The sequence below is a fragment of the Eptesicus fuscus genome, chromosome 12, assembly GCF_027574615.1.
Source record: "Eptesicus fuscus isolate TK198812 chromosome 12, DD_ASM_mEF_20220401, whole genome shotgun sequence".
Lineage (NCBI taxonomy): Eukaryota > Metazoa > Chordata > Mammalia > Chiroptera > Vespertilionidae > Eptesicus > Eptesicus fuscus.
This window is the reverse complement of record NC_072484.1, coordinates 43656500-43681173: the sequence shown is the minus strand read 5'-3', so window position 1 is coordinate 43681173 and position 24674 is coordinate 43656500. Positions and strand designations below refer to the sequence as shown.

General features: G+C 40.4%; 1 protein-coding gene across 3 annotated transcripts in view; it reads right to left on the bottom strand.

Moving 5' to 3' along the window:
- Nucleotides 1-24674, bottom strand: part of RELCH (RAB11 binding and LisH domain, coiled-coil and HEAT repeat containing) — a 104425-nt gene that overhangs the window by 48325 nt on the left and 31426 nt on the right. For all 3 annotated transcript variants that reach the window (XM_008149583.3, XM_008149582.3, XM_054723714.1), the window contains exons 9-12: nt 23588-23663; nt 22510-22605; nt 11730-11842; nt 4461-4551 (exon numbers count right to left, since the gene is read on the bottom strand). In XM_008149583.3, the coding sequence (XP_008147805.2) occupies nt 4461-4551; nt 11730-11842; nt 22510-22605; nt 23588-23663 (376 nt within the window). The remainder of the gene's footprint in view (nt 1-4460; nt 4552-11729; nt 11843-22509; nt 22606-23587; nt 23664-24674) is intronic.

Below are 24674 nucleotides of genomic sequence, written 5' to 3'. Positions count from 1 at the left end.
CCCCCGGGTCGCGATGGGTCCCGGGATCACCGGGAGGCTGCTGGCCGTGCCCGGCCACGCCCTCCCGGGTCGCGATTGAACCTGGGACCCCCAGGAGGCTGCTGGCCGTGCCCGGCCACGCCCCCTGGGGTCGCGATGGGTCCCTGGACCCCCGGGAGGCCTCTGGCTGTGCATACCACGCCCCTCTAGGGTTGCCATCACTCACCAGGACCCCCGGAACTAAGAGGATTTGGCGCGGCCATCTTGGTTTTCTCAACGGCCAGATAGGCCACTCGGAGTCCCGCCCCCTGCCTCTGGCAGGCCCAATCATGGGCATAGCGGAGGTGCGGTCAATTTGCATGTTTCTCTATTATAATGTAGGATGGTTTATGACAGAAATGACTCATCAGTCCTCTTTTGTAGCTAAGGGATTAGAAAATAAGTTAATCAATTATTTAACCAGAGCCCTAGACTAGTGATGATATTTTGTTTTCAAAGTAAGCAGACTTCAATCCATTTATGTTTGCATAAGCACGATGAAGGGGTTTTGTTTGTTATTGTGATGACTACACTGAACCAAAACAAAAAATAACCAAAAAAGGACACATACTGGGTTTTGTTCCCATATGTCTTCTTCATTGAATATAAGTTTTTCTTTGACTGGAAAAGAAGTATATCTGCTCTCATAGTCCCATACGAAAAGGTGAAATAATTCATTAAAGTTTTAGATGCCTAAAATTAAGAAAAAAATTATATAGCAATCTACTGGGCAACAAACTGGAGGTAGGCAGCTAGATAGATCCCCGATATCCATGTTTATTCAGGTTACAGAAGAGGTGGTGGTAGAGAAGTTTATAACTGACATTTTTGAATTAAATTCAGAAATAGTAACCTCAAAGTAGAATGGTTTGAATGTCCAAGTGTGTTCTACATAAATTTTCATTTGCTTTTCTTTAGTCTAGCTCAGTGAGTCTCAAAATTAAATGTACATACAAAAATCAAATGTATTAACAATGAACAAACAGAAAATACAATTTTAAAAATTCTATTTATAGTAATATCAAAAAGAAAATACTTAGGAATAAATTAAACAAAAAAGTACATACTGTACTTTCCAGTGTATAAGACGACTGGGCGTATAAGATTTTCCTGGGTTAAAAAGTTATTTTATACCCCGGAAAATATGACATATTGGACTATATTGATGGGATTAGATATAATGGATTAGATATATTGGACTACCGTATTTTCCGGCGCATAAAACGACTTTTTAACCCAGGAAAATCTTATACGCCCAGTCGTCTTATACGCCGGAAAATACGGTAAATGATATTCTGAAAACTACAAAACATTGTTGAAAAAAATTTAAAGACCTAAATAAATGGAAATACATCTTAAATTCATGGATTGGAAAGCTTACTATTGTTAGGGTGGCAATAATCTCCAAATTGATCTACAGATTTAATGCAATCCTTATGAAAATTCCAGCTGGCTTCTTTGCAGAAATTGACAAGCTGATCCTAAAATTCATATGACAATGCAAGGGACCCAGATTAGCCAAAATAATCTTGAACTATTAGAACTAAGTTTGAGGGGTTGGGGATTATATTTGAGGCGATAAAATTGTTCTAAGATTTATTGTGGTGGTAGTTGTATAATTCTGTGAATATACTTAAAAACCACTGTATTGTACACGTAGAATGGGTAAATTATACAGTATATGAATTATACTTCGATAAAACTTAAAAAGTGAAAAAATTGTAAATGAATAATTGTCCAGAATTATGTGTGTTTCCAAGTTAATTTGATTCTCAGTAATTATTCAAGTCTCACTCTAAATTACTATGTACTATAATCTATAGATGACATAAAAAATGACTATGCATAATGTTCACTTCCAGATATAACTCCATGACATTTTAAAAAGAAAAAGAAATACTAAGAGAAATTGGAACAGAATTCTAAAAGACTATATGCTTTAGTGATACTCCAGAGACCAATATTTTTTAAGAATAAGTGACCATACTATTATGAATAAGTAAGTAAGAAATCCATCATTTTAAGTTGGAAAAATAAGCTACTTAATTACCTAAACTTCAAGTCTAGAAAGTCAAGATACTGAGTTCTACAGAGAACTGGAATATTAAAATTCAATATAAAACCGTAAGTATTGTTCATAAATAGTGAGTTGAATTATAAACACTAAAATCTCCTACATCAAAGGTTTACACTTTATATTCTCTATATAACATATAACTATAAATATACACAAGATATTATTTGTTACCTACCTACCTACTTACCTACCTACCTACCATCCACCCACAAACATACACACATACCTTCTTGCTCTCCCTTGAGCTTATCAGGTACACACCCATCTCAAGGCTTTTGTATTTGTAGTATCACTTAATTCAGATCCTTGCCTAAACATCACTTCCTCAGAGATTTCTTCTCTGACTACCCTTTCTAAAATAGCATTCCCCATCGCTCCCTAGACCTTATCCTGCTTTATTTTCTTTACTAGAGGCCCAGTGCATGATTAAATCATGCACGTGTAGGATCCCCTAGGCCTAACCTGCCATCCAAGTCATATCCACTGCCCCGCAAAGCCTAGCACGCTCCACGGACACTGCTAGCAGCCTGCTCCCCGCTTTTGATGAGGAGGTCTGCTGGTGCTGGAGCGGACACACAGCTCCCCGCTTTCGATCACGGGGGAGCTGTCTGTCTGTCTGCTGGTGCCGGAGAGGACAGACAGCCAGCTCCCCCACTTTCGCTCCCCGCTTTTGATGGTCCGCAGCAGAACGTGGGCTCGCTGCCCCAGAGGCCCCTTCTGTGCCACAGCACAGCCATGGCGCAGACGCTGAACTCGAGCCACCGCTGGCGATGCGAGCTCAGCGTCCCGCCGGTCCAATAGGCCACCTCGGCCACCCCGAGTCCCGCCCCCTGCGCCTCCCGCTGGCCTAATCGTGGGCATAGCAGAGTAATGGTAATTTACATATTACCCTTCTATTATGTAGGATTAGAGACCCAGTATACAACATTCATGAACGGAGGGAAGAGGGGAGTAGGAGGTCCCTCGGCCCGGCCTGCGCCCTCTCACAGTCTGGGAGCCCTCGTGGGGAGTGGGCCTAAGCCGTCAGTTGGACATCCTTAGTGCTTCCGCAGAGGCAGAAAAGGCTCCTGCCACCGCCACTGCGCTCACTAACCGTGAGCCCAGCTTCTGGCTGAGCAGCACTCTCCCTATGGGAGCACACTGGCCACCAGGGGGCAGTTCCTGTGTTGAGCGTCTGCCTCCTGGTGGTCAGTGCGCATCATAGTGACTGGTCATCCCGCTGTTCGGTTGATTTGCATATTAGCCTTTAATTATATAGGATAGCTTATCCTATCTAATAAAGAGGGAATATGCTATTTGACCGTCACACCCTAACAAAGATGGCAGTGCCCACAGCCAATAAGGAGGGAATATGCTAATTGGCTGCCAAGCCCTCAAAGATGGCAGCGCCCACAGCCACAGGATGGCAGCACCCAGTCCCCTCAGCCCCGCCAGGGCGGCAGGCGCACGCCTACCTCTGGAGTCCCCCAGTCCCCTCAGCCCCCAGCCACTCAGGGCTGGCCCGAGGCGCAGGCAAGCCTTAGATGGTGGCTGCCCAGCTACCCAGGGCCAGCCCGAGGCACAGGCAAGCCTCAGATGGCGGCTGCCCAGCCACCCAGGGCCGTCCAAGGCTCAGGTAACCAGGGCCGGCTGAGGCTTGCACTGCCGGCAGTGGCAGCAGAAGAGGTGTGATGGGGGCATCGCCTTCCCCTGATCGCCGGGTAGCCTCCTGCTCCTGAGGGCTCCTGGACAGTGAGAGGGGGCTGGCTGGGCTGAGGGACCCCCTCCCTCCAGTGCATGAATTTTCATGCACCGGGCCTCTAGTAACACTATAAAACATTATATCATTGATTTGTTTACTCTTATCTTTACCACAACAATGTCTTTGTGTTTATTTCCCCATTGTATCCCTAAGCACCACAACAGTACCTGGCCCTGAAACTATTGTTCCTTAAATATTTGGTGGGAGAATGAATATTGCGAAGCACCCCAGAGCATTCTTAAGCACTATTAAATCACAGCGTTGGGTTATACAAATAGCAGCACAATTCATGTCCCACATATTTCCTAATGGCATTTAAAAAAGAAGATATGAACATTTATGATAAACTAGAATACAATAGCTAGAGAAAAACCCAATAGGTACTATTATTATTTTAAAATATATTTTCATTGATTTTGGAGAGGAAGGGTGAGGGAGAGAGAGATAGAAACATCAATGATGAGAGAGAACCGATTGGCTGCCTCCTGCATGCCCCCTACTGGGGATTGAGCCCACAACCCGGGCATGTGCCCTTGACCGGAATCAAACCTGGGACCTTTTAGGCGGCAGGCTGATGCCCTAGCCACTAAGCCAAACCTCTTAGGGAAAACCCAATAGATTTACCTGTTCCCAACACTGTGGTAAAAGTTCAGCTTCTACACGCGTTGGTCCAACATGACGTGCAAATGCCACACAACCCGTCAGTATCATTTGCCTGAAAATAATACAAATAAATAGAAACGTTTTTCTTTAGAAAGTACAACTAGGACTAAGGGTAAAAACAAGTCAGCTCTATAATTCACATGAAGTACAATATTTTGTATAATCAAAATAGACATTTCCAACAATGGACTAGACTCCACCAAGAGTGAGTTCCTTAAGATGTGTGCCCCTTCCAATGGCCACACCATCTGTGAGACATGTTGTGAAGGGTTCTCTATTGGTGTGAAGCTGAAACTCATAACCTCCTAAATTAACTTCCTACATATGCATTCTGCGAGTATTCTAGTATGTCCAATGCTTCAGCTCCTACTGAACTTCAGTTTTTAGCCACTAAAACTATCAGTGATTGTTCCCCCAGTATTTCTATAATAAAAACTATGTATTCATATTAATAAAATGGTATTTATCTAACCAGAATTTTTGGTACTGCACCAAAGATAACTGGAAGACAGCTTCTGACATGGCTCCCGATGATGTCCATCTCCCGACATCCACGTCCTTGTATAATCCCAATCTCCTTGAGTTGCAGACTGTACTTAAGGATTTGCTTTTAATGGAAAGAACAATGGCCAAAGTGATAGATATGATTCCTGAGATTAGGTTACAAAAGTCTATGGTGTCCATCTGGTGTGTGTCTTAGCTACCTTCTTGCATGGCATGCTTTGATGAAGTATGCTGCCATTTGGAGGCCTTTGTGGCAAGGAATTGAAGGCAGCCTTTCACCAAAAACCAGTGAGGAACTGAGACTCTCAGTCTAAAAATCCATGAGAAACTGAATCCTGCCAACAGCCAATCATGTGAGTGAGCTTAGAAGCAAATCCTTCCCCAGTTAAGACTTGAGATGACTATAACTCCAGCCAATACCTTGATTACAGCTTTATAAGAGACCCTGAAGCAGAGAACCCAAATTAACTGACTTGCAAAGTTATATTATAAAAATGAGTTTATTTGAAACTACTTTCTTTTGGGGTAATTTTTTTACAGAATCCTACCTAATAATAGACAAATATGCAAATTGACCATACCTTCGCTATGCCCATGATTGGCCAGGAGGCGCGGGGGGGGGGGGCGGGACTCGGGGTGGCCGGGGTAGCTGATTGGGCTGGCGGGACACTGAGCTGCGTCGCCAGCAGTGGCACGAGCTCAGCGTCTGCGCCATGGCTGTGCTGCGGCACAGAAGGGGCCTCTGGGGCAGCGAGCTGACGTCCCGCGGTGCGGACCATCAAAAGCAGGGGAGCTGAGTGCCTGTCCGCTCAGGCAGCAGGCACTCAGCTCCCCCGCAATCGAAAGCAAAAGTGTGGGATGTGGGTGCCTGTCCGCTCAGGCAGCAGGCCTTTCAGAAGCCTCCGCCATGCCAGAGGCTTCTGAAAGGCCTGGTGCACCAGCGATCGAAAGGAAAGCGTGGGAGCTGGGTGCCTGTCCACTCAGGCACCAGGCCTTTCAGAAGCCTCCAGCGTGGCGGAGGCTTTTGAAAGGCCTGGTGCACCAGCGATCAAAAGGAAAGCGTGGGAGCTGGGTGCCTGTCCACTCAGGCACCAGGCCTTTCAGAAGCCTCCGCGGCGCTGGAGGCTTTTGAAAGGCCTGGTGCATCAGCGGACAGGCACCCAGCTCCCCACAATCAAAAGCAAAAGCGTGGGAGTTGGGTGCCTGTCCACTCAGGCACCAGGCCTTTCAGAAGCCTCCGCGGCGCCGGAGGCTTCTGAAAGGCGTGGTGCACCAGCGATCGAAAGCGAAAGTGTGGGAGCTGGGTGCCTGTCCGCTCAGGCTTGGTGCACCAGCGATTGAAAGGGAAAGCATGGGAGCTGGGTGCCTGTCCGCTCAGGCACCAGGCCTTTCAAAAGCCTCTGGCACCTGGTGCACCAGCGGACAGGCACCCAGCTCCCCGTGATCAAAAGCGAAAGCGTGTAGGGGACCCTACACGTGCATGATTCAATCATGCACTGGGCCTCTAGTAGTATATAAATAACTTGAACTTAAAGAGTATAAAACTTTAAATAAGATTTTTCTCTTTTAGAATGAAGTTCCATTTTAAAATGACTTTAAGTGAAGAATTGGCAGTTTTTTCACTTTTGATTGTCTAAGACTCCAAAAATGTAAAACCTGATAGGGGAAAAAAGTAGGATTTAAATAGATGCTTAAAGTATCCAACTTTGCGGAAAACCAAAATAGAATGTTTAATTCACATTAACTTTAAAATCAGCACATTAAGCCCAAACATTGCTCACTGCTGTTTCTCAAAAACATCAATTTAACACAAACAGGAGAATGACTTTAAATTTCTATTTAGTTTAACAAAAATAGCTATAACTCCCATGTTGAGGAAATTAATGACAAAGAACATCTGGACAAAATGAGAGAACTGTTGACCCAGTATATCTTCATTATATATTGCAGCTTCTTCTCACCACAACTTTGTAATAACCTGATTTGCACTTATATTTATACTAGTGGCCCGGTGCATGGATTCAAGCACATTGAAAGGAAATTAATTAGAAGAAATATTTTAATATCGATATTCACCCTTTCTCTATAATAGAAGTGTCAACCAAATTCACGATCAACAATGACAGATGAAATACACGCGTGTGATTGGCGCCAGTGAGAGCTTTATATGTATTGCACATGTGCGACTCAACTTAGCCTTTTATAGCTATAGAATAAACTTGCTTAATTAGACCTGCTTTCTGATTTAGCTAAACTTTTTCCAGCCCAGTGAAGCACCCCAACTTGTCTTTCAGGTAATTGTCAGCAACACAGCAGTAAATATCAACACAAAGCAGATTATTATTGTAGATCACGCAGGGAGAACAAAGGGCAAAATATTTAACTGCAGCAGTGTTTGACTATATTCTGTGCAGTGAGAAAACCTGAAGTCCTTTTCAAGGTCCATCATTTCTTACTTCTTTTCAGTTGGGTCAAGTTTCTAAACTTTGTAAATCTCCATTTTCTGGCTAATGAAAAGAAAATAGGATTCTACTGAGTCTCATATCTACCTACTCCAGGACTTCTGTGAGGATCAAATGAGATGAGGGACGGGAAAACACTTTACAAAATTTGGTTCAAGTGTAAAATATTTGCACCTGGCTATAAAGCAAGTCGTGTTCCTGGGTTGAAGAAACTCCAAGAAGGCTAGTCACTGGGGTGAGGAAGTCGGGCATTGTTATGTGACGTCATTACCCAGCGCCCACAATGACTGCTTCTGGGCTGGGCTGCGGGCCACATTTTGCACTAGGGGGTTTTGGCAGTATTGGTTGCAATTTGGTGGGGTGTCGCTCTGGGGTGGTGGCGGGGCCTGTGTTCCACTTGGGGGAAGCTGAGTGTTGGTTTGTGGGCACCAGGTCTGTAGTGCCATTTATTATTAAATGGCCTGTTGCTAGGGAGAGGAAGCTGGGTGTTGCTACGTGACGTCATTACCCAGTGCCCACAGCCACAGTTTCCGGGCTGGGCTGGGCTGTGGGCCACATTTTGCGCCATGGGGTCTCTGTCAGCTGTGATTTCGTGGGCTGTTGCTCCAGGATGGGATGGTGGCAGGGCCTGTGTCCCACTTGGGGAAGCTGAGTGTTGCTTTGTGGGTGCCAGGTCATGGTGCCATTTCTTTTTAAATGGCCTGTGTGCATCATGGTAGCTCCTGCATTGAGTGTCTGCCCCCTGGTGGCCAGTGCGTGTCATAGTGACTGGTTGGATGGTCGGAGGGATACTTAGCATATTGTTATATATATACTTCATTGTCTTCTATGCCTATTTCTCAACTTTGCTTTTTATTTCCTTCTACTTTAGGAGGGCAAATAAAATGAACAAAAGGAAAATGAAAAAAGAAATTACCAAGCTTTACACACAGTACTTGAGCTGCCTGCACCCCAATGAAAATTTCCTAATACCTGATAATTGTTTTTTCTCCCCACTAGTGTCTTAAAATAATGAGGAGGAATACACATATGTTCCATAATTGTTTGGTAATTATAATAAACTAGAGGCCCGGTGCATGAAATTCGTGCACAGGGTGTGGGGTGTGTGTGTGTGGGGGTGTTGTCCCTCAGCCCAGCCTGAAGTCTCTTCAATCTGGGACCCCTCAAGGGAACTTCGTTTTTTCCTCCAGGAGTGTGGTGGAAAAACCCTAGATCACCTTCTTGGATTCTTATAATCCAAATTACCAAGAACACTGCAAATGGCGGCCTACAGGGAGCTTAGCCAATGAGTTGTCAGAAAAGGTATTTACTCTCAAACTGGTTTGGCTCAGTAGATAGACCGTGGGCCTGCAGACTGAAGGGTCCCAGGTTTGATTCCTGTTAAGGGCATGTACCTGGGTTGGAGGCACATCCCCAGTGGGGAGTGTGCAGGAGGCAGCTAATGGATGTTTCTCTCTCACTGATATTTCCAACTGTCTATCCCTCTCCCCTCTTCTCTGTAAAAAAAAAATCAATAAAATATTTCTTTAAAAAGGTGTATCCTCTGCAGCTCATGCAGCCCCTGGATTGTGACCACTGGGCTAGAGGCGTGTCCCTGCCACCCAGTGGTGGCTGCCGGGGGTCTCTGCATACCCCAGAGGCCAGCAGCCCTCCCCCTGTGGAGGGTGCTGGGCTGGGGGTGTAGACACGAACCGACACTTGGTGCTGGAGCTTGGAAAGCCTCTGGGGCAGGGCGGGAACATCCCCGTCTCCAAACGCCCCGAGGCCAGCAGCCAGCCCCACCATGGGCCCCAGGCTGGGGGCATGCAGGGACCCTGGGCAGCATGCAGTGGTGGCCGCCAGGGTCTCGGCACACCCCAGAGGCCAGCAGCCAGCCCTACCATGGGCCCCAGGCTTGGGGCATGCAGGGACCCTGGGCAGCACGCAGTGGTGGCCACCAGGTCTCAGCACACTCCAGAGGCCAGCAGCCAGCCCCCGGTCCTGGGCGCCTGGATGGGGGTGTGGCCCCAAACCGCCGCTTGGTGCACGAGCCTTTGCAAGCCGCTGGGGATGTTCTCACCTGCCAGGCGGCTTGGGGCCTGCACCCATAGGCTTCGAGTGACCAGGGGGCGTTCTGGGACCCCTGCCGCTCAGGACCTAAGTGCGGGCCTACAGGCTAGCAGAGGCCTGGGTCCGGAGGATGTTTCCCGGACCCGGAGGATGTTTCCCGGACCCAGGCCGCTCAGCGCCTGCATATGCAAATTAACCGCCATCTTGTTCGCTCTGGTTGGCTGTGGGCATAGCGAAGGTACGGTCAATTTGCATGTTTCTCTTTTATTAGGTAGGATAATCTTTGGTGAAATGTAAGCATTTTGAACACTTGTAAGAAGTATACATTGACTTTAAATCCTGAGTCACCATCGCTATACTAGATGGACAAACTTGTTGAAAAAATGTTAAGGCCCTAAAAATAAACTTCTTAGCACAGTGAAAATTCAAAATTCTAAAAGTCAATACAGCTCTGAAATATAGCTGAGAATAGAAAAGGTCAGATGGCTTACAGATTATTAACAGCATTAGAAACAGGCTCCTGTGATGGCAAAAATGCTGTTCCTACTTGTGGAAATCATAGGACAGAGACTGTTTGCCTAGTTTTTGACAAAGCTAAAAATGTGGTGTCAATTATGGTTGCTATGAAGAATTGGCTCAAAGAACCATTACTGAGCATAAAATTAAGTTTTTCTTAGGATCTGATCAAAGATGCCTGAGATTTGTTAAGTAAGGAAGAGATAACTGATTATATGTCAAATATATTATGCTAACCTAAAAATGTTGCTTTTTAAATTTCTTATTTGCATTATATGTAGTTAATCAATTAATTAGACTATTTTCATAAATAATTATTTTTCTGTAAGGTGAAAGATTAAAGTGTGGACAATGGTGCTTAATTCCTAACATATCTCAACCAAGGTACTTTTGGCCACCAGGTGGCAGCAATTAGCTTTACATGTAGAGTATGAAAATGGGCTATAGATGTAGAGGCTTTGCCCTTACAAATCTAAAAATGACAATGTAATAAATTATGTTTAATTATTAAGTTACCAAGATAGGGAGTAATATTTTTCAAGGAGAAAATATAATATTAATTTGCCCATACAGTACCATCAAATTGTCCTTAGAAAATTTTCAGTTTGCAATGAATGATACAGACACAGTGATTTAATTTCCTTTATTTCTATTTGACTAGCATGTGAGGAATGCTGGATAGATTAATCCTGGCTGGATCCTACAAAGGACATGTTTTTCTACTTGTTCATACATATTTTGGAAAGAATGGGAAAGAGATATATACTTATAGAGCCCTGGCCAGTGTGGCTCAGTTGGTTGGAACATCATCCTGTACACCGAAAGGTCACATTTGATTCTGGTCAGGTTACTACGTAGGTTGTGGGTTCAGTCCCTGATTAGGGTACAAACCAGAGGCAACTGAGCAATGTTTCCCTCTCACATCGATGTCTGTCTGTCTCTGTCCCTTCCTCTCTTGAAAATCAATAAACATATCCTCTGGTGAGGATTAAAGTATGAGCAAAATGCTTTCAAAATTAAAGTAGGAAATTATAAAATAGAAAAACTCTTCAACTGCCAAATTTTATCCAACTGGTGCTTAGCTTACTTACCCACCCACAAGGATGTTCTGTTCACATTCACACTTAGCACTTAAAGGTTTTACTCTCTGAGGTAGACATCTATCCTGGTTACTTGATCAAATCCCATTCCCCTTTCTTCTGAAAAGTCACCTTGATGTGTGTCTCTGTCCCTCACCATATTCAAGTATAACTTATTTCTCTGCTACATTCCTGTTTGAGGGCATCTGACTCATGACTAACAAAACCAAAACAAAACACTGTATCCCTTTAACCACACAGTTATTTGTTTACAGAGAGCCAAATGATTCACATAGTAGATATTTTATTTCTTGTAAAGCACAACTATTAAGAGGCATGGAGTGAATATTTAGGCATTCTTAGAATTCAAATGTGAAAGATAAAGGCAAATAAACATTTGAAGTAGAAGTCCAAAGGTAAGTAACACAAAAGTGTACAAATTCAACATGAGTAACTGGAATAACAAGAGTGAAAACTCTGAAAAGCATTGTGAATAGAGTCAGTGTTTCCTCCATTTTTTAAAATAGAAAAAAGGCATTTAGATTAAAAGGCTAATTTTGATGCCAAATTAAGAAATTAATAAGTCAACATTTATTTCCAAAACAAGTCGTCATACCGACCTTTGCTCATCATCTGGCCTCTTGATCAAATTGAAAAGTATGTGGAGAAGCTGATCTCTCTCTTTAGGCTCAGGATGCAGGCATGCTGTACACAGTATGAGGGGGATCAACTCCTAAAGAACATGAAGGTGCAAAAGTCAAAGTGAAAATGCAGTGCAGAATATTCTTTCTTTTCTCCAGAGTATTCTTAAATGGAAATTTAAAGTGGACTAAACATCAATATACAAAAGAGAAAATTTCAATTTTGTAAGGTTAATATTCAACAGAAAACAATAGAACATATTTATGTTTTGGTTGTGCAGAAGGTGCTGATCACAACGTAATTAAGTTTCTCAAGATTCAACTAACCTTGTTTTCTTATCCTGTACTCTTCCCAAAGGTCTACTACTAGATAACATTCCATCTTACTACAGTCTGATAAAGTAATTTTAAATTTGAAAGTATTTTTAAACAAAACTTGCAAAAGTTAACTATATTTTAAAACTTAAAAAGATAACAGAAAGTAAAGACAACTCTTCCCACTTACACAAGTATAATTTAATGTCTTAATATTAGATATAATTCATCATTTTGTATCCTTAGCACCAAACTGGTAGCTAATTGAAAAGAAAAAGAGACATTTCCACAGCTATTAAATGCTCTCAGTACTACTACAGAGTATCAGTAGAAATGTTTTATGTTGAAATAAAAATTTTAAATAATTTTTTTTGTAGCACATGCAATATGCAGAGGTAAATTCAATATTTTGTAGGTAAGTAATATACAAAGGTTTCTCTTCTCCAAGTAAATATTAGAAAATTAAAGTTGTTTCATATTTTAATTAAAATAAACTTCTAAAGTGTGTATTTTTAATAACACATGATCTCACTCATCTAGGGGAAATAATGAACAACATAGACTGATGAACAAGAACAGACCCAGAAACAAGGAGGCATGGATCATACTGTCGGGCCTCAGAGAGAGGGTAGGGGAGGGTGGGGGTAAAGGGCAGAGATCAACCAAAGGACTTGTGTGCATACATATGAGCCTAACCAGTGGTTAAGGACAACAGGGGGGAGGGGGCATGCGTGGGGAGGGGTGTGGGATGGGAATGGGGGGATGAGGACAAATATGTGATACCTTAATCAATAAAGAAATTAATAAAAAAAAATAAACTGTATTCAAAAGATATTAATGTTTCTCATTTTGGAAGGAATTTTCAAATATAATGAGAATAAAAGTCAAAAAGTGATAAAATATTTTGGAGAGAAAACCTCTAAGTTATAAAAACAATATTTTACAAATATTTTTTAAAAATCAATATGATATAATAATTATTACTACTCCCATTTCTCTTTCCCATAGACCTCCCTACCCACCAGAGTATTAGCAGATTTAAAATAGGAATTGATCACTATGTAATAATGCATGATACCCTGGAGAAAAGTTTACACTTTAGGAGAAGGATCTTCCCATTTTGGAGATGCTCCTTTAGAAACAGATGATATGGCCCAACCAGTGTTGCCCAGTGGTTGAGCATTGAACTATGAACCAGGAGGTCATGGTTTGATCCCTGATCAGGGCACATGCCCAAGTTGTGTGCTCGATTCCCAGTGCGGGGCATGCAGGAAGCAGACAAATCCATGATTCTCTCTCATCACTGATATTTCTATATTTCCCTCTCCCTTCCTCTCTGAAATCAATGGGGGAAAAAAAAGTGATTTTTTTAGTGTAGACTGAAACTTAAAGTTATGACTAGAAGTCCCTTTCCATTATTTCTAAAGTCTTTTTATATATTACTAGAGGCCCGGTATACGACATTCGTGCACTGGGGGTGATGGTAGGAGGGAGGGTCCCTCAGCCCAGCCTGCGTCCTCTCATAGTCTGGTAGCCCCATGATCAATTGCCCCAAAGAGGTAGGCCCTGACCACCTGCCACAGCACCGCCGTGGGGTAGCCTGGGCCTCCCTCTTTGGGGCGATCTATCGCACCCTGCAGAGGGAGGCCCCACCCACCTGCCACAGCCCACTGTTTGGTGGCCTGGGCCTCCCTCTTTGGGGTGATCGTGGAGCCCCCCAATTGATTGCCCTGCTGGCCGGTGGCCTGGGCTTCCCTCAGCAGGGCGATCATGGGGCGATGGCCAGGCCCCCGACCAATCACATCACACCCGTCTTGCTGGCCTGGCGCCAGTGGGTGTCATAGCATGGTCATCTAGAAGGTTGTCTGGACGGTCATTCTGCTGTTCGGTTGTTCAGTCGATTTGCATATTGCGCTTATATTATTATAGACTAGTGGCCTGGTACATGACATTTGTGCAATGGCGGGGAAGAGGTCCCTCAGCCTGGCCTGTGCCCTCTCGCAGTCCAGGACCCCTGAGGGGTCCTTAGTGCTGCCATGGAGGCAGGAGAGGTTCCCGCCACCACTGCTGCACTCGCCAGCTATGAGCCCGGCTTCTGGCTGAGCAGTGCTTCCCCTGTGGGAGAGCACTGACAACCACAGGGCTGCTCCTGCGTTGAGCGTCTGCCCCCTGGTGGTCAGTGCACATCATAGCGACCAGTCGTTCTGCCATTCAGTTGATTTGCATATTAGGGTTTTATTATATAGGATTTAAAAATTATAATTACCTGGTATAAATCTTAAATTGAAGGTACAAAGATATAGATAAGAAAAGCTAAGAATCAATCTGAGAAGTTAAAACATTTATTCTGTCATTTTCTATTTAGCATGCCTGTATGTTTTAGATTAGTGAATACCGTATTTTCCGGTGTATAAGACGACTGGGCGTATAGAAGATTTTCCTGGGTTAAAAAGTCGTCTTATACGCTGGAAAATATGATAATTGAAAAGCCAAAGAAATAAATAATTGGAAAAAATAATTTTACACTGGGAATGGAAGAGTATGTATATGGATCCTACATTGTTAAGTAATGTTTTCATCAGAGGCTTAATATGATGCTTGATGGAGTAGTCATGATTTTGAAGGAGAAAATAAGCAACCTTTATAAAATATTAGGGTAGGAGACCACTAATTCCAAAAACTATGCTAATCTTTAGAGTATTCCATTTAGGCTGCTAATAGCCAATGATACTAATGACAGGACTAAGACATTGTATCATCAGCTTATCCCACTGAGAGTAGACCCTTAAGGATGAAAAACTAGTTATTCTAGAAGGTACTAACAAAAGGATAAAATATCAAGCAAGCAAGGCCCTAAATAATTTTTGTTTTGGTTTTGGTTTTTTAAAAAAATATATTTTATTGATTTTTTACAGAGAGGAAGAGAGAGGAAGAGAGTTAGAAACATTGATGAGAGAGAAACATCGATCAGCTGCCTCCTGCACAACCCCCACTGGGGATGTGCCCGCAACCAAGGTACATGCCCTTAACCGGAATCGAACCTGGGACCCTTGAGTCAGCAGGCCGACGCTCTATCCACTGAGCCAAACTGGTTTCGGCAAGCCCTAAATAATTTTATTTGTCCTTTCCCTCATCTGATCTGTCTCTCCTGAGGGTTTCCTTGCTTCTTCTTAACTCTTCTTCCTACTTTCCTATTATTTATACATATAGAGTAGGGAAAAGTAGGTTTACAGTGTGAGTATGTAAAACAGAGTTCATTCCTTTTTCAAAAAATATATTTTTATTTATTTCACAGAGGAAGGGAGAAGGAGAGAGAGAGAAACATCAATGATGAGAATCATTGATTGGCTTCCTCCTGCACGCCCCCTAGTGGGGATCGAGCCCACAACCCAGCATGTACCCTTGACCAGAATTGAACCCGGGAACCTTCAGTCTGCAGGCCGATGCTCCCCTTTTATTTCTTGCAGGCAAAATTAACAACATATTGGGAAGTCACTGTCAATAATTTTTGGTTATTATTCTATGCCAGGAAGAATTGGCTACATAGTGGCACATTAATGGGTAGGGCAGTTTTACATCAGTGTATAAATAATGTCAGATTGTCTCCTTCTCTTAAAGGAACACAGAGCTGACAAGAGGTCCAGTACATGAAGGTAGAAAAAAAGTGAAAAGAGAGGTCTGTCTCTGATACAGCCATCTGAGAGTTTAATTGCTAAGTTATGACTGGTTTCAGCTATCCTAATTTCTCTATCATTCATTTATTTATTTACAACTTCTATTTGTACCACTCCTGAAATAATTCTGTAAGTACATATCTGCTGTGCAGTATACTCATATTTACTGATTGTGAATTAATCTTTTTCAAGCCTCTGAAGTGTGAATATATCCACGTCAGAATTTATTAAATCAGTATTTTCCATTTTCACACTATTCATAAATTTATACATTTGAATCAATATTCTCCCTTTGGTATCACCTCTCCAATTGAAGAAGTGTAGTGGTTTTAAAAAACTTTCCTTATAATTATGAATAAAAGATTTAAAAAGTGGTAGATGAATTTCCTTCACGAAAAAAGGTGATAGTGGTTTAAAAAACATCTAAATGATTAACTATAAAAGAAATGTATTGAGAATACAGCAATGTTAGATATCCTACCTGATAAAAAGGTAATATGCAAATTGACCATAACATAGACACACTCACAAGCCACACCCACAAGCCAATCAGAGCAAGTATGCAAATTAACCCAATCAAGATGGCTACAGCCACAGAGAGCAAGGTTTCCCAGGTAACAGAGGAAGCCAAGCTTTCCTCGAGCTGTTGCAGGCCTAAGCCTCCACTCAAGCTACAAAGTTTCAATTATAGAAGGTAAACAAATTCAAACAGAAATGGCGGCAGAACGGAGCTTGAGAGAGCAAGCCAGGGTTGCCGGCGGCAACAGGGGAAGCAAAGCTTTCCGCACACCCTGGCAGGGCCCAGCCTCCGCTTAAGGCTACAAAGTTTCAATTATAGAAGGTGAATTAACTGCCACAGAAATGGCTGCCGGCCTCAGAGGGAGCCCCAGGCTTGGCTCCGCTCCAGGCTACAAAGTTTCAATTGTAGAAGGAAAATAAATTCCAGATACCAGGGCCTCCGCTTGGGTTGCCAGGGGGCGTGGCTGGCCTGCAAACCACCACAGGCTCCTCGCTCAGGCCGCCCTACGCCCCAAGGGAACCCCACCCTGATCCGGGACACCCTTCAGGGCAAACCAGCTGCCCCCCCGCCCCGGTACCAGGCCTCTATCCTATCTAATAAAAGAGTAATATGCAGATTGATCATCACTGCAACACACAAGATGGCTGCCCCCATGTGGTCAAAGATCCTGCCCCCATGTGGACACAAGATGGCCACTACAGATGGCCAGCAGGAGAGGACAGTTGGTAGGCACCCGGCCTGCAAGGGAGGGCAGTTGAGGAGAGGGACCAGGCCTGCGAGGGAGGGCAAGTTGGAGGTGATCAACCCTGCAGGAGAGTGCAGTTAGGGGTGACCAGGCCGGCAGAGGAGGGAAGTTGGGGGCAAACAGGCTGGCAGGGGAGCAGTTAAGCATCAACCAGGCTGGCAGTGGAGTCGTTAGGAGCAGCGGAGTGTTTAGGGGGTGATCAGGGTGGCAGGCAGAATCGGTTAGCGGCAATCAGGAAGGCAGGCAGGCAAGCAGTTGGGAGCCAGCAGTACCTGGATTGTGAGAGGGATGTCCAATCCCAGTGGGATCGGGCCTAAACGGGGAGTCGGACATCCCTCCAGGGGTCCCAGATTGGAGAGGGTATAGGCTGGGCTGAGGGACAACACCCCTCCGTGCACGAATTTCGTGCACCGGGCTTCTAGTTATATATAAAGGGTAAGAATTTTTCACATGAAAAGATCCTTAAGCATATTTGATTTAATGGTGCATGTTAATAAAAGCCATGGTAAAAAAAAAAAAAAATACCCATGGCTTTGGTATTTTTCCTTGACACAAAAAGTTGCTGTGTCCATTATTTCCAGGCAACAGGAATCTTAAATATTTTAAAATATGCTTTAGCACTTGATATTACTCAATAAAAGTGTACTAAAGTGAAAAATAAAATTAATCCCCTACTGATCATTAGAGAGGAAATCAGTGTAGTAATCATACTGTAGAAGGTATTTCAATACTTTATTACCATTTAGAAAAGATAATTCTAAGACTTTTAAAATTCATAAATCTAAAAGGTTAAGTAATTTGTACTTTACTCAAGGAAATTACTTTTGCTTTAACTATTTTGAGTTTTGCAATTTTAATGACAAAGCTAGTTCTCTTTATGAATAACCTTGCATTCCTTAAAACTTAGATTACCCATGGAATTTTATACAGATTAAATAGAAAAGGCTTCAAGCATTTTAAGTCTCCTTTCGGTTTCACAAGTAAAATGAATTAACTTCTAATGATAATAAAGAAATCATTTTAGAGATACTATATGTCATTGGATTTGATTTTATGCATATTTTTACTCAACTTTCTTAGTCTGATAAAGATTAATGTATGTTCAGACTATAGAATCAGAAGAAAACAAAGAATCTTCAAGGAACTACAACAATGTAATTAGATGTTGAGGGAGAAAGTAGGAAATGAGATCAAGCAAAATGTAACATTAAAAAAAAGCAAGGAAATGTTAATAAGATAAAGGCTCCAAGGTCTGAAAGGAATAAAATATAAAAGGAAATATTATATTTAGATAGGATGCCAAGGAGAAACATTTTGAGTATTACAGTCAAGAAGCAACATTCCACAGTTCTAGAAGAGGAATACATTAATCCAATGAATTATGGTCACGGTTCTACTAAAATTATTTCCTACAACTCAAGCTTCAGTTAAAAATTTTAGATAGCTGTTATTTTAAAAATTTCCATATATTCTTTGGCTAAGAATTAAGGAATAATAAATTATAATTTAAAATCAAATACTGACTTAGATTTTCAGATGAAACTTGTCAGATTGTTGGTGTACAGAAAAAATAAAGAACACAGAAAAGACTCACCTCTGGAAAAGTTCTACACTTTAATGGCTGCTAAAATATCTATACTTAGAATAATTAATTTCTAGAATTCCTAGGGCTCAACCATTAGGAGGCCTAAGTGAAATACTTAGATGACTTTAAAGCTGATACTGCTAAAAAGCATGTGATTTACTTCTAAAATTCACACACACATACACACAAGACAGGTAAGAAGATGGACCAACCTTATCTATTTTATAACTACCGGCTTTCTCAAAACACTGCTATTTAACATTGAATTGGAAGTCCACACCAATTAAGCAAGAGTTTTTGGAAAGGAGAAAGCACAACTATCTCTATTTGCAGATAACATGATTCTATATATAGAAAATCTCAGACTCCACCAAAAAAAAACCTACTACAGTTAATAAAGAAATTCAATTAAGTTGCAAGTCAACATAAGATTATCAATTTTGTTTCTATATACCAGCAATAAGCAAGGTGAAAAGGAAATTAAGGAAACAATTCCATTTATAATAGCATGGAAAAGAATAAAATACCTAGAATTGAATTTAACTAAGTGAAAATCTTGTGTGCTGACGCTCGGCCAGTGTGGCTCAGTGGCTGAGCATCGACCTCTGAATCAGAAGGTCACAGTTCAATTCCCAAACAGGGCACATGCCAATGTTGTGGGCTCCATCCCCAGCAGGAGTTGTGCAGGAGGCAGCTGACCCATGATTCTCTCTTATCATTGATGTTTCTATTTCTCTCTCCCTCTCCCTTTCTCTCTGAAATCAATAATATATATATAAAAAACCTGTGCACTGAAAACTACAAAATGTTGCAAAAAAGTAATTAAAGACATAAAAAAGTGAAAAAAATACCATGTTCACTTAATGTTGTTAGAATGGCCATACTCCCAAAGTGGTCTACAGATTTAGTACAATCCGTATAGAAATTCCAGTGACCATTACTGCAGAAATAAAAGCCGAGTACCAAATTCAGGTGGAACTGCAAGGGGCCTTAAATTACTTAACAATATTGAAAAAGAAAACAAAGTTGGAGGACTCATACCTCCCAATTTCACAACTTACCACAAAACTATCTATCTATCTATCTATCTATCTATCTATCTATCTATCTATCTATCGAAAAGCCTAATATGTAAAGTGTTCCCTTGGGAGTTCGACCCACTGGGAGTTCGATCACTCGCTATGACGTGCACTGACCAACAGGGTGCAGCGCAGAATGAAGGGAGGCCCTGGCAGGTGGTCAGCAGCCACTAGGGACCTTGCCCATGCATGAATTTCATGCACTGAGCCTCTAATAGTAAATAAAAATGTAGTACAGGCATAAGAATAAACTTAAAGACCAATGGAACAGGACAGTCCAAAAATAAATCCAAAGATGTACAACCAACTGATTTTTATCAAAGGTGTCATGACCATTAAGTAGGGAAACAATTTTCTCTTCAACAAATGGTGTTGGGACAACTGGATAATCATTGGAAAATAATAAAGTTGAACCATCTGCCTTATTCATATACAAAAAATAACTCAAAATGGATCAATGATCTAAATATGAGAGCTAAAGCTATAAAACTATCAGAAGAAAACATAAAATCAGGTAAATATTCTTAACCTCAGATATGGCAACAAATTCTTAGACTTGATACCAAAAACATACGCAACAAAATAATGTGAAAGACATCCTATAGGATGGCAGAAAATATTTGCAAGTCATATATGTGATATGGGCTTAATATCAAAAATTGTAAAAAATTTTACAACTCCTAAACAAAGACAATCCAATTTAAAAAATGGGCAAAAAACTGGTAAGAATATATCAGAAACTCATAAAATTGATTGCATGTGGGATGGTCACAGGGATAGAAGAATAGTTTTTGTTGTATATCTTTATTATATTTAAATAATGTTAAACCATGTGAACATATAACTTAGTCAAAACTTAAAAACAAAACAGGTTTTTAAGTTTTATTTTATTTATTTAATTAGCTAGGATATTACTATGACCAATCGGTTTACTGAAGAATATTTTAATTGTATTTACATACCAATAAAAAGGCTTATACTAATAAGAAAATATATAAACCTTGAGAAAATTTTAGAAATCAAAATTTTAATCTATCAATCACAAGACCTTTTTGAAAATATAGATTTAAAGAACTAAGGTAAAATATTAAATAAAAATAATCCAATATCAAAGGATAAAGTGAAATAAAAGTTTTGTCCTTTGATGTCCAGGCATTGACTTCAAAGCAAATCAAGTTATACTTCATTATTTACCAATTTAATTTTGAGGGAATAAAACTTTGGTATACTATAAATGGTAAATTTTCTGATACAATAGGATGAGGTACAAATAATTCAATAAACAAAGATAAATGATCAATTCGTCATGAAATTATAAGTACATAAATGTTTTTTAAATACAGAAAACTCAAAATCAGCCATAAAAGTAAACATTATACCACAAATAAAATATGTTTGTACATGTGTATGTGCACATATATTTTATATATATTTATATATATCTGATTACTGATGATGCAAGTTTATAAATACTTCATGCAGTACAATCAGGTTTTAGTGATAAAGTATTTTTATGATAAAAAAAGGAAAATATTAAAATAAAAAAGCTTATACTGCATCTCATAACAATTAGGTTTCTGTGATATTTTAAAGATTACATTAAAAAAACACGGAAAAGGGATGCAAACATTAATGCATTGCATGGATTATGTTACAAGCTGAAAAAGGATAAGCTCAAACAGCATTTTGACAGGCAGAACTGCAAATCAATCTGAAATTGGACACTGATCCTTCAAGACATAGAAAATCTTCCATGCTTATTAATATCTCATGACTATAGGTAAAATAAAACCATCAGCAAGAAAAGCCATTTATCTTTTTTAAATGAAAAATACCTATAGGAATAAAAAATTTTTAAGCTCTACAGATAACTTTTCTTGAGGATCAGTACAAATTTCTTGTGCTGAACTGATAAGGATAAGCTCTATATGGGTTTTGCCAATGCATTGTGTACCTATCATACTGTAGGTCCCATGAATTATGATTGAAATCAGTGGTAAACATTAAGAAGACAACAGAAGAAACTTATATTGTACATTCTAAAATATTCCTAACCCCTTTTTATAAAGTATTTTACAAACTGGACATTGATTTAATAAACTTAATAATTCAAATAAATAAATTTGTTCGCAAATAAATAATTTACTGTCATTTAAATGAGGTTACAAATAGCTTTTCATGGCTAAATACAACTGTAAAGACAACTTTCTACAGTACTTATGGCTCATAACATAGCCTATGCATACTAAAATATACTTCCTACTGTATTTTGGATATTTAAAGCATTTGTGAATAACAGGTTAGCTATAAGAAAAACAAAAAACGATACTTTCCAAAGTTATTGTAGTCAATATTATAACTATCCTATCATCATCATAAGACAAGTGTGGTTATTGCCAAACAAAGACAATAAATGGGTAACTATAAGTACATTTAAGAAAAGAGATACATTTTCAGTCTCTGTTAATTTTCAGTACAGAGTGTCTATTTCTGTAGACATACCAAGCAATCATATCAATAGCACAGATATATTAGTTAACTGGTAATATAAAAAATGGACAGCTTTCACAGCATATAAATGGACCTACAGTAATAGTTAGTGTTGCAGAAGCTAATGATGCTTTAAGCAAAATTGAAACATGAATACCATGCAGTTTTACTGAACTCACCTGACAGAGGTGTAAAACCATTTTCTAGGAGCAGAGATGCATGCACAAAAGTAAGAATATGATTGCAAGTAATAGACTTTAACAAAATAAAAACATAACACTAAACATCAAAATGACAAAGAATGGAAAATATGATGAGAATTCTAGGATGAAATATTTTTATGTGTCTCACCTCTCTCTTGGCTAATAGCACGTTAGGAACAATGTGTGGTAGGCAGCGTCCCAGCATTAACATGACACTTTGCTCACTGTCTGCAATCCGAGATACCTAGAAAACCAAAAGAATTGATAAATGATGACAGTGGAGAACTTTGCATAATGGTACTTAAAGTTCATGCTTTAAACCTTGTCACCTCTGCTCCAAACACACATCCAAAATTATAACTTTTGATGATGGTAAATAATAACAACTGTATTCCTAAACAAGATAAACATGAACAGATCAAAAAGTAGTAAGAAGCAAGGATGAAGACAAAGATGCTTCAGTTCTAGGAACAAACAGGGATAATAAAGGACTGGGCAGCTTCTTTTGTTTTTCTTTTGTTCTTGAAAAGATGCTGACAAAGCTATAATCTTTGCCTAAGGAGACAGTTTGTATAATGAAGCTGCATGCAAGGGGAGGCCCAAGGAGGCTAACCCAGTCTTACATTAAGGATTGCTAGAATCGAATCCAACCCACCCTCTAGCTCTTTTGTATTCTCAATGACATTGTGGGACAGAAGCCTAGACGAGGTCAAGTGGAATCAACCATAAAACAGCTAGAAAAGGAGAGGTAAGTATAAAGATAGGAAAAATCACTTTAACACAAACAAAGCTTTAATCCAAAAAATAGAAATAATCAACTACCTTCTTTAAAAGTTAAATATTTTAGGAACTATTTCTTATAGCATTATTTTAAATAATAGATTTGCATTTGAAATAGTCTTATCACAGCTGTTTTTGAATGAGATGCTAAGAAAATCCAAATGTTTTTAAGACAGTTGCAAGAATATATGGTGCAGCCTTAGCTGGTTTGGCTCAGTGGATAGAGCGTCGGTCTGCGGACTGAAGGGTCCCAGGTTCAATTCTGGTCAAGGGGGTATGCACGGGTTGCGGGCTTGGTCCCCAGTGGGGCGCGTGCAAGAGGCAGCCAATCAATGATTACCTCTCATCATTGATGTTTCTATCTCTCTATTCCTCTCCCTTCTTCTCTGAAATCAATAAAAATATATATTTAAAGAAAGAAAGAAAGAATATATGGTGCAAATTACCTCTGATCCTAAACGACTATCTGCTGACATTCGACAAAAAGAGAGTAGTGCTTGGTGGAAAGCAGGAGATAACTTCCTAGAAGAAAATATTGGATGAAAAGGGGACATTGTTACCACTGGTATTTAAGGATAAAGTAACATGTTATAACTCCCATTACTGTGTTAATCCTACCCTACACATGTTATATGGACTTCTCAACCACCAATGACTTGAAAGATACCTCACTGCAGAATTATCTAGAGGGGCAGAGGGAATCAGCAATAACTGCTAATCTTAAAATAGCTTGATGGTATGTGAATGAACAGTACATAAATGCTAGTGGATCAAACCTGAGGTAATATAGCAGGTGAATGACTATAGAAAATACCGTAAAATGAGAACTTTTTTCTCCCCAGTTCTCGATGGTCCCAGAAGGGTAAACAGTGGATACAAAGGTTGATCTGGTGTGTGGCCAAGAGGAATTTAAGTTTTGCAGATTTATATGGTGATAACAATAAACCTTAATGTTAGAGAATAAAATAAGTAAAATTTAAGGTAAGGGAAGAAGAACCTCATTCAACATTCATGGTATATTTTAAAGTTTTTTTTTTTGTAATTGAAAATATTTGCCTATTTATGTTTCTAAAAAAAAAGACTGGTCTTCATACGTAGTAGTATTTGTAAAATTATAACTATGATTTGTACTTTACATGCTCAATCACCTTTCTCCAGAGAGTAACTTTTGAACATCAAAGAAGATATATGAGAATATTACTAACACTGAAGAACTACTACAAATGCCATTATTGTTGAGTATCAGAACATATTTTTTATGATTATATATTACCCATATTAAAATAAATGCACACTATTTTAACTCTGTAAGCTTGATAACATCTAAAGAAATAATATACCTAGTTGGTACACAAAAAGTTGTGGTTCATAAGTGGAAAGCTTTGCTTAAAAACAAACCAAGCAGCCTGGCTGGCATGGCTCAGTGGTTGAGCATGGACCTATGAACCAGGAGGTTAGGATTTGATTCCTAGTCAGGGTACATACTCCGATTGTGGGCTCGATCCCCAGCAGGGGGCGTGTAGGAGGCAGCCA